The sequence below is a fragment of the Micromys minutus genome (assembly GCF_963924665.1).
Source record: "Micromys minutus genome assembly, chromosome: 11".
Classification (NCBI taxonomy): domain Eukaryota; kingdom Metazoa; phylum Chordata; class Mammalia; order Rodentia; family Muridae; genus Micromys; species Micromys minutus.
Window position 1 is genome coordinate 21,512,748 of NC_137980.1, and position 11,263 is coordinate 21,524,010.

Genomic DNA, 11,263 nt, shown 5'->3' on the forward strand with positions numbered 1-11,263 from the left:
AGTTTCCAGCTGATGCAGACACTGCTGGGAAACGTGTTTGACAATGACTGTTCTAGTCTGTTTAAGAGCAAAGGTTCTCCAAAATTTGCCCCGTGTAAGGATCATCTGGAAATATGTTCAATGTCAGATGATGGGGCTGGTGATATTAACTCAATGGAAGAGTATTGTCTAGTAAACCCAAGGTTTCAGTTCCACTACCAGCATTGGGAGCAACCAGAGTGCATGTGGAGAAACAATGTATCAAACTCTTTTTCCCTTGTGGCACAAGGTAAGTGTGTTTAAACACAATGCCCACACTAGCCTATTCAGGGTCCAGTACAAGTCCTAACCATCTGACTCTTCATCAGAAAGCACATTCATTCATTCATTCATTCATTCATTCATCAGCTCTTTGAAGGCTGACAGCTGGAGGTGCCAGGCTGACCCATGTAGACATCGTGCTTGACAGTAGAGAGGCAAAAGTTAGAACAGGAGGAAAAAAGGCACCACCATACTGGATTCAGGGGTTTTTGTTTCCTTGTCTTGTGACTATTTTGAGACAGGCTCTCATGTGGAACTGGCTGGCTTCATTCTTATTATGTAGCTGACCTTCTGATTCTTCTGTTTCCACCTCCCAAATACTGGGATTAGGGCATGGTTTAAGTGGTTCTAGAGATCAAACTCCAGATGGCAGCTTCATGCATGCTAGGCAAATACTCTACTGAGCCATGTTCCAGGCCATAAGTGCTAGGCGGTGTTGGGGTGTAATGGGGGCGAAGGAGTTCTGAACTGAGGAAGGGTCTAGGGCTCTGCTGATGAGCAACGGCTCTACCCCCTTGGCTTAATTTTTAAAAACAAATACTTAATTTTACATGCAACAGACCCCAGTAGAAAAGAGAAAAGAGAAGCCTGGAGAGATGGCTCAGCCATTAAACACTAGGCTCACAGCCAAAAAATATAAGAAAAAAGAAAAGGAATCATTATTTACTTACAATTCATCAGGTCTATAAGGAGGTGGACTTTCAAAAGGCCTCACAGACATGGCTGATGTCACTGGTCACCTGATCTTTATGATGAGCAAGACTTCAAGGCTCCCAAGATAAGCAAACCTAAGCAACAAAAGTAGGACAATGTAATTACTGAGGCCAGCATTGTTCACAGCACAGGGAAATGTAAGACTCCACTCTCTAAGCGCCCACTCACCCCTGGACACTTATGTAACAACCCATCAATTCCTCAGGCACAGAAAATCTAGCACTGCTCATGGGACCAGTAATGCACCCTGCATGGCCCCGGCACACGGGATTTACTTATTTATTTCATAAGTACACTGTAGCTGTCTTCAGACACACCAGAAGAGGGCGTCAGATTCCCATTACAGATGGTTGTGAGCCACCATGTGGTTGCTGGTTATTGAACTCAGGACCTCTGGAAGAGCAGTCAGTGCTCTCAACCACTGAGCCATCTCTCCAGCCCCCACAAGTATCTTTAAACTTCTAATTCTGAGCTACAGTAATGACCACCTGACATCCTTTTACAACACAGGTAAATAGCCAATACTAGGAACAAAGGCATACAAAGAAAAAGAAATAAATTTGAGGTTAGCATGAGATCTTATCTCAAAAAGGAAAAAAGGGAGAAGAGAGAAAAGAATTTATTCATAAAATTAACTATTTGGGATCAGTGAAATGGCACAGTAGGGAGGGTGTCTGCCACCAAGTGAGTTCAACCCTGGAATATAAAGATTAAAAAGGGAGAACTTCGACTTCATATGATGTCATGTGTTCTCTCAATTTCATGTATGCCATGGTGTACACATATGCAGACATGTATGCACATACACACAGATGCTTACATTTTAAAACAATTTTTAGAATATTTTTTAATATTCATATTTAATATTTATTTTCTTGTGATTGGTTTGAGACAGTGTTTCTGTGTAGCCCTAGCTGTTCCAGAACTCAAGCTGTAGACCAGGCTGGCCTTGAATTTAGAGATCCACCTGCCTCTGCATCCTCTGCTGGAATTAAAGGCATGAGTCATTATCAGGGGATGGGGGTGGAGACAACACAGATTAATCATTTACTTTTATCTTATGTTCACTGGTCATTTTTGCCTGTGTGTGTGGCTGTATGAAGGTGACAGATACCCTGGAACTGGAGTTATGGACAGCTGTGAGTTGTCATGTAGGTGCTGGGAATCAAACCTGGGTCCTCTGAAAGAGCAGCCAGTGTTCTTAACCACTGAGCCATCTATCTCTCCAGTCCCATAAATTTTTAGAAGAAACAAAAAAATAAAAAAATAAAAATTTTAATACCAGCTACAATGATATATACCAGAAATCCCAGCTCCTCAGGAAGCTGGGACAAAAGCTCAAGGTGGAGACCAACCTAGACAGAACAGTAAGACCCTTTCTCCAAACAAAACAAAAAGCTGACGACTGTAGCTCCCTAGTGGAGCACTTGCCTAGATTCAACTCCCAGAACTGAAAGAAAAATAGTTTCCTTTCACCTCTAAATGCTGTGGAAGATGAGAATGCACTTGAGACCACAGACATTAGTGTCCAGCACCCGTCTTTAGCTAGCTTCAGAGTTAACTAAAGCACGCCCTTACTAAAAGTGATTACAAAATGCAGGTGTGAACGTGTGATTGCAATCCACCTCATTCCCTTCCCTTACCTGGTTTTCCAATTTTCCATCATGTCATCTTTACAAAAAAGAAAGACATAAAACATGCATCAAGGAGTTCTTTTCCTGAGTGAAAATCGGAGTATTTTTGTTCTAGACATTTCTAAATACCTCAAAGGCAATTTCATTCACTCAACACATACTTATTAAAGAGGCCCCCCAGGCACAGTAGAGCCTGTGGAAGCCTAAGATACACACACACACAAAAGCAACTACTTCAGGCTAAACTAAGGTGACCAAGAGCGGCAGGGGGTAAGTAAAGTCATGAAGAGCATTAGCTAGCACTGCCTTGGAGGAAAGATGGACTTCGGGCTGGTTAAGTTCTGACATGCATGGGGTTGGGGCCCATTTACAGGCCAGAGAGGAAGCCATATATGGACATGGTAACCTATTAAATAAAATAAAGCCAGTAATGAAAGTACAAAGTGCTCTGAACGTCTAGCTAGAGCCTCTCCTCTCTGTCAGGTGAGAAACAGGAAACCAGTCTGATTCTCGGCAGTGCAGTATGACTGGGTTAGGACCAACAGGCAGAAGAGGGCACAGGAGCTACAGGCAGCCCCTGAGACTATGGACTATAGGTCGAGGAGAGGAAACAGCACTGGAGATCGACCCACGTGCCAGCTACTCTCCACAAAATTCCAACTCACACTCAAACTCACCTTGCTTATCTACTTTCCAAACCCAGAAAGGACCAGAAAGACACAGGAAGTAACATGCTCAAAGCTGGAGAGCCACTGAGATGTAACCTGAGCCATACCTTCTATCTCTCCACTATCAGAAGTTTTGAGTGAATTTCATGTCACATAGTAGCTTTCCTGCAGTGGACAACTGGTGTTAATGTCCATGAAGCAGTGAATCTGGACATGATCTGCCCTGGTCCAAGGTGAATCCATGGTGCCCAGCAGATCTTTTGGAAATATACTAACCAGTAAGAACTAAAAGCTGGAGTTTAGTCTAGAAAATTCAGTGTTAGAAAAGCCAAGAAAGGGCCTATGACATGGCTCAGCAGGTAAAGGGACTTGCCACTAAGGAGGAGGAACTGAGTTCAATCCCCAGGTCCTACATGAAGGGAAGAGGAAAACAATACCTGCACGCTGTCCTCTGACCTCTACACACATGCTGTGGTGTGCACACAAGCGTGTACAGAAGATAAATGAAAGGAAGATAAAAGGAAAGACCAAAGGAATGAACGAATTAGCAAGCGAACAAATGAATGTACATTCAGTCTTACAGCTTTGAGCACTTCCTGCCTCTCAGGTAGGGTATGTGCAGGCAACAGTAACGTCTTTCCAGGCAACACTAGTAATTGATTAGCAAGGAAGAGAACTTTAGATCCTCTAGGTAAACTCCATGTGGACAGGAGTTTTTGCATGTTGTTCAATGATTAAAACAGCACCTGGCACAACATAGATGTGTAAATATTTGCCCAACATTTTCATGAATTAGATTGGATCATGGATACTGCTTGCAAAACCTTACGTGCTTTCAGGTTGAAGGTAATGAAAAACTACCAGGACAGTTTAACAAACTGTTGCCTCCAAGAGACACAGGAGCAAGGTCTGTGATCTGTCTGAGTCTATTAAATCAAAATTTGTTTTCACTTTCAAATAAAGCCTGCCCAATTCTACACTACTCCACTCAATTAATTTAGACTTTTAAAATGAGATGTGTAAACTACATAGTAATTCTCTTCCACATCACTGAATAGTTGGTTCCAAATCTCAGAATAAGACTCTGTATATTTGAAAAAAACCTCAAAAATCAAAATCCAGGTAATATCAACAGAAATACCAAGCAAAGATAACTTCTCATTTTGTGGGGTTTGTTTGTTTTTCAAGACAGGGTTTCTCTGTGTAGCCATGGCAACTCACTCTGTCATCTAGGTTGGCCTGAAACCCTGCCTCCTGAGTGCTGGGATTAAAGGCACGCATCACTGCCTCTCAGCATTTCTTAAGACAAATGGTTTTTGGGGTACACTGAAAGATGGCAGTGGGCCAGGAGCCAACTAAGGTGGTCATTTGTTTTTTTAAAACCACTTTACTGTGTAGAGAAAAATCTCTTGTATACTATAGGATGCAACATCTGTCAATAAAATGCTGATTGGCCTATAAGCAGGAAACAGAAGGTGGGACATCAGGTAGGGAGCCAGAATGCTAGGTGGGAAGGAGCCCAGGAGTATGGAGGAGGACAGAAGATGGGAGCTGAGCTAAGCTAGCCAGCCATGTGGCATAACTCTGATCAGAATAAATGGGATATTAAGTTATGATCTAATTGGGGATCCAAGCCAAGCAAGGTGTTTGTAAATACATTTTGAGTCTCAGAGTTGTTGTTCTGAGCATGGAGCCAGGAAGAAAAACTTGGTTTTACATTACCAATATGCAACAGAGGCATAAATCCTCAATGTACACAGCCCTGTAACTAGCACACTGCCAATTTCTTCATCTCATGTTGAAATACAAACATGAGCGATTTAAACCCAGATGGGGCTTTGGGAGACAAAGTCAAGATGGCCTCCTAAACAAGGTTTGAGAAAAGAACATGAAGGAAAAACTGTAAACATTATTGAATGTCAGATCTTACTTCTGAGACTGACTGTCGAACAGTGACAATACGGAACCTAAGGAACCTGAGATCTTCTACACCTACAAGTCAAGTCACTCAAGCCAGTTACCATGGCAACATGCATCTCTGAAAACTCAGCATTTAGGAGGCTTAAGCAGGATTTCCATGAGGTGAAGGCCTATCTGGGCCACACAGTGAGTTCTCCACCCCTTGGCATTTGGAGGCTGAGGCAGGACTGGCTAGAGTTTGAATCCAACTTACAGTGCAAGGGGCTAGAGAGATGAGTCAGCCCCTTACAGTGCTTACTGTTCTTACAGAGGACAGGGTTTGGTTCCCAACACCTATATCAAGCAGCAAGTGCCCATAACTCCAAGTGCAGGCATCTGACAGCTTCTTCAGGTATCTGCATACATGTGGTACACACAAGCATATTTTGACACACACTCATATTAGTACATAAACCTTTTCTTTTAAATACAAAGGGCAAACCTTTTTAATGGTTTTAATGGTGGCACACACTTTTAATCTTGGCACTCAGGAGGCAGAGGCAGGAGGATCTCTATGAGTTTAAGGCTAACCTGACTCAGAACAATTTTTAGGGCAGCTAAGTTTATATAGTGAGACCCTGACTCAAAAAAGAAGAGGAGGAGGGATAATGTTGACTATCCCCTAATTCCAGGCTTGGAATCAGTTATTAAAAACTAGACTAATGGAGTTTCAGTCTTTAAGGTATCAGACATTCAAACAAAATCCCTTTTCTAAATGAATTTCCTAGAGGTGGAGTCTGGCTGTCAAGTTTCCTCCCGTAGCAGGGACTTTTAAATTCTAAGACAATTTTAGAAAGCAGACTTCAACAGCTCCTGGCGTACCTTGGTTCCTCTTCTGAAGGTTACCAGGCAAAAGCACAAGTAAGGAATCCAGGGAACCTGGAGGAAAACTGAAGAATTGGACAGAGTCCTAAGGAGCCAAATAACAGCATCTAATTAGCAGAAAGAATGGAGCATTTATGTTCACCTGGAGCGAGGTCTCTAGTGATCACCTCAGACAAGGTTATCCAGATTTGCAGCTGACCAAACATTGGAAAGAATAACTAATAACTCGAGGGCTAGGAATCCATCTAGAATGAGCAAGGTCTCTACAGATCAAGATCAAAACGAGTTTGAAGACATGTGGTCGTTCCAACCACCCCACTTATTAGCTCACGCACCTTCTCCCGGTCTCTGGGCTTCCATGACTTAATGTCTCTGTCAAAAGGGGGAATGACCCTGACCTTGGCAGGGGTAAATAAAACAGAGAAAAGAAGCAAATGTTTTCATACCTGAAGAGGTTACCTGGAAGGCCAGTAAGGTAAGTGCTCAGGCGCTGAAGTGTTTGGAAGCATGAATAAGTCCCTTAGAAATGCACACGCTGAGCTTCAGGTATAGCTCGGTGGCAGATAATCCTAAGGCCCTGAGTTCAAAACCCAGAATCAAAAAAAAAAAAAAAAAAAAACAGTAAACCTGTTGCTGAAGCCAAGAGGATTTGCTCCCTGAAAACTGAGGGATTAAGATTAGTGGGGGGAACATGGAAAAATGAGGAAGCTGCTTAATTCATAAACGTCCATATGATTATACAGGATAGAAGGGATCAGCTCGGCAGATGTTCATTAGTTCTTAGGGGTGCATCCCCATCCCTGCAAAAAAAAAAGTACATTTTCTTTCTTTGGTAAGCATTTTAGCAAAGGGTATCCAAATCTTAAGAAAGCACTCAGAAATAGCGTTCATACCTAGGAATGCTGTTTAAAAAAAAAAAAAACAGCTGTAGCTCAGCGGCCTTGGATTCCATCCCTAACACCCAAAAGGGAAGGAAAACCCTGAATGTGTGCATCAGGTTCCACCCTAGGTACAGATCCCGGAAAGAGTAAGACTGGACAGATCTTTTTAAAAAAAAATCAAAACAAACATGTCTTTAGAAAAAATAATTGCAAAAACAAGAAGTGCTTGTCCTGGAGAACAAGCCATCGTTTAATGTCCTTTTAGACGACCCTAAAAGCCCTGAAATATTTTAAGAACTGTCTTTGTAGTCCTAGAAATGGTTAAAAACAAAAACAAAACAAAACACGCAAAACCACAGGGTCAGATTTCATCTCAAAGTTGGGAAGTTTCCCCTCCTTGGCCCTGACTCCACCCCCACCAAGAATAACAAATAATCATTTGAGCTCCTGCTCCAGGCAGAAGTTACTTAGTATTTTAAGAGATGGTACTTCAAGGTCTAGGACAAGGCTTCACTGCATAGCAGAGCTTGCCCAGCAGCACTTGCGGGATTAAGGTGGAAATGAGGAGTGAAAAGACCTCCAGGATCTGGCCTGCGGGGCACTGGTCACTGTCATCAGCAGAGCATAAAGATTAGTGGGGCCAGAGGCACACAGCTATGTCAGTAGCTAAAGGAGGAAAAGCAGCTCCAACAGCTCCTTACAGAACATTACAAAGAAAACCTCGAATTTCTAGCTGTGTGTGTGTGTGTGTGTGTGTGTGTGTGTGTGTGTGTGTGTGTGTGTGTGTGTGAGCTACATAAACAGAGAGATCTTGTCTCAAAAACAAAGTCTAACATACATACATATTAAAGAATACCTCTCTAGGGACTGAGAGATGGCTCCAAGGTTAAAATCACCTGAAGATACTCTTTCAGTAGATCAGGGTTCAATTCCCAGCACCCGCCTAGTGGCTCACAACCATCAGTAACTCCGGTTTCAGTGCTCCAATAATAGGCACAGTTGTGCATGCATATATATATATATGCACGCAGGCAAAACATTCAGACACAGAAAGTAAAACATCTCTTAAAAAAAAAAAAAAAAACCTCTCTCTAGAATGAAGATCCAGGTAGGATCCCCCTCCCGCAATGTTGCCAGTTACATCTGCTAGTTCAGTTCACAGTTCAAATATAGTCTCAGGGATGCTCTGCAGACCACTCAGTAACTTTCTTCCATACCTGACCTCAGGCGTCACCATCTGCACCCCAGGAGGAGCATGATGGGTCCACACTCACTCATATATGTCCTGTCCATCACCTTCTCTGGTCCCTCCGCTGGTCCTTAGCATCATATACTTGGTTAATAAGACTGATTGATGTTCCATGATGCTAATGAGTTGGGAATTTAGCCCGGCAGTGAAGATCTTAAACTACACCAAGTAAATGTATCAAACTGAGCAAAAGTCGGCCAAAGTCTATGCTTCCTACACTCTGAGATGGAAAGAGTTAAGTCAAAACATAGGTATAACTTTTAGCTTCTTAGCAAAGCAGAATAAAAGATCCTGTCCCAAACTACAAGTACCTCACACACACACACACACACACACACACACACACACACACACAAAACACAAAAACAAAACTCTCGATGCTCCAAACAATAGCCAAAAAAGACTAAAACTAAAGTTTACTTGGGGGGTGGGAGTCAGTAGCTCAGCTGCAAGGCAAGTAGAGCAGAGCCCTAAATTATATTACCCAATGTGGAATGGCTCGACGTGCAAATGATGCACAGTAATCTCCGTTTTAAAGGTGGAAGTGGTACAAATGGGCTGGTTTGATAATTGCCTCCCGCTCGCTGAAGCAGGTATTTTCTCGGAAATTCTCTACAGTTAACCACTCCTTATCGGTTGGCTCACGTTTTTCGGTATCCTTCCTACTGTAGATTTTTGAAGCTTTGCTGAGATTCCAACCTTAGGCTACCTCCCCTCCCCCAACCTGTAACATAGAGTTCTGGTAAGATTTACCCTTAACAAAGATCCTCAGACAAGGAGATATAGCCTCTTTCTTACTTCCTAAGTTGCCTGGAAGCTGATGGAAGGTGGAGAGTGCCCCTCCCCGCTTAAATCTAACTGGCCAACCTCGGCATCCCTTGCCTAACAAAGGAAGTACTTACAACTAGATAAATCCAAAGAAAAAGAGAAAACCACCAGCAGTGGAAATTTAAGGTTTTTGCACACGGTGCATAGGAACTACTGCTATACTCGGGGGTATGCAGTTGAACAACGCACGAACCACAGAAAGCATCACCAGAAAGCGCCTTACTGAGAAGCATTCCTCTTTTCCCGTGATCCCAGTAACACACCTGTTGTACGCGAGAGCCACACACTGGTAACCTGCCTGGAAAGCTGCCTCCTCCCCGCCCCAGGTAATTCCCCTATTGGCACTTTTCCCGGTAAGCCCCGGGCAGGCCCGAGGATACCTCTGCTCCCGCCGGGGTTCAGTCACTTCACCTGGGACGCAAGGGGCTCAAGAGTCGTTCCAGCGCCAAGAAACAGAGGCCATTTTGGTCCCCACCCACTTGTCCCTACATACTTCCTCCGATGCAGGCCACTCGCCGCTAGACTTGCGAGGCCGACTTTGCCCGGGAGGTCTGCAAAGTGGACCGCCTAAGCAGGCTGCGGGTCCCCGCGACCGTGCGCCCCACAGCAGTCCGCACTCGGAAGCAGCCAGGCCAGAGCAGAGCAGCAGAGCAGGCCCTGCCCCAGGGCAGGTCCCCGGCCCGCGGTCACGGATGAGAATCCACCGCGTGAGCAGCTTCCCTCGAAATCCAGCCTCACTCGAAAAGAACACGAAGAGCTAAAATCAACAAGGGCGCACGCACCACCCCCTGTTCCAAACAGCCAGGGTAATTACTACACGCCAAGACTCTGGGGACACTGCAAAGGACCCCCAGCCTTCCCCTCTCCTGGGATGAAATACCCAAAGAGGCAGAAACCATGAGGGCCACAGAGATCTATGTCGTCCTGCGTCGTCGCCCAGCTCCAGCCCTAAGTAAAGACCCGGAGTAGCCCCCAGATCTCCAGCGCCCCAATTGAATGCTGGATCCGCCCCCGAGGCTCCCGTCTCGATAAAAGCAGAGGTTCCTCGGGCATTTCTGGTGGAGAAGGTTTTGCCCTCGAGTCCAAGAGAGAGAGACCCCCAAATCCTCCCGCTCTGCGCTCAGGCACACGCGCTTCTCCTGTTTCCGTGAGAGTCGAGTTCTGGGCGAAACTGCCACCGAAACTAGCTCCGCGCGCCCTCCCCGCGCCTCGCCTCCTAACCCCAGCGCGTCGTCCTGGGGGACCCCGGGCACCGCACCTGCCTTGCACCCACCTGGGAGCCGGAACCCCGGGGTGCTCACCTGGCCGGTGCACCTGCTGCCGCCCGCGCTGCCAGCAGACAGCTCGACTGAGCTGGGAGGACGGTCCTCCGCCTCCCCCACCCCCTGCCCCCGGGCATGCGCACCAATTTTAGGCCGAACCTGCCCAGGGCCGCGCGCGATGGGGACCCACCTGCTGCGCCCCTAGCCGGTTGCTCCAAGCGCTGGACCGCTCTCCCGCAACTCCGCCGCTGACGCCTAAGGAAAGAGGGACCGGGAGGTGGGCACTAGCGACGAGGTGTGGCGTGGACCGCCTCCTCCCTCCGTGACCCATTCACCTGAAACTCCGATGGGAGGGAGAAGGAGCGGCGGCGGCGGAGGAGGAGGCGGGGAGGACCGGGCAAGGCTCGCCACCCGAGCAAGCAGAGTTAAAGGAACAGCGCCAACTTTGGCTGGAGAGGGGCAGTCTCAGGATTGCGGAGACAAGGGGGTGATCCCAGACCATTTTGGGGGTACTCGGAGATCCGCCGGATTCAGGGCCCCTGTGGGGTGTTGGTTCCGGGAGAGGGAGAGCCAGGTCAGGAGGGAGCTGTTGACTGAGTCCTCTCCCTACTGTGTTCTGTTGCCAGGTTTTGATTAAATGTTTGGTGAAAAGCAGTTTCCAGATGCTTGTTCCAGCGAAAAGAGTGGACGTTTTTCAGAAGTGCTCATTACTAGCACCTTCCGAATCAGAGAATTCAGGGGGAAAAAAAACAAAAAACAAAAAACTATCCTCTGGACTGGTTAAAATGAAGGGAGATGACTGTAGATGTGCGGGTCACTCGGAGTCCCCAGGCCTCAGGGTCCTCTGTCGCACATGCACTAAATGTAACTACGAGGTGATAGAGGCTACTCTAAAGGGATTTAAAACCGTCTTGGTATTTTTTTTTTTTTCTTTTTTGGCTCG

General features: G+C 45.8%; 1 protein-coding gene across 3 annotated transcripts in view; it reads right to left on the reverse strand.

Annotated features, from left to right (window-relative positions):
* The window catches only part of OCLN (occludin), a gene marked incomplete at its 5' end in the record, with an annotated part of 45,202 nt that extends 34,551 nt beyond the window's left edge, over window positions 1–10,651 (reverse strand). For 2 of the 3 annotated variants that reach the window (XM_080924802.1, XM_080924801.1), the window contains one exon: window positions 972–1,021. In XM_080924802.1, the coding sequence (XP_080780928.1) occupies window positions 972–1,021 (50 nt within the window). Of the gene's footprint in view, window positions 1–971; window positions 1,022–10,510 lie in introns of those variants that run through there. The other variant, XM_080924803.1, reaches the window with a different exon arrangement.
* Between the last annotated feature and the right edge of the window lie 612 nt (window positions 10,652–11,263).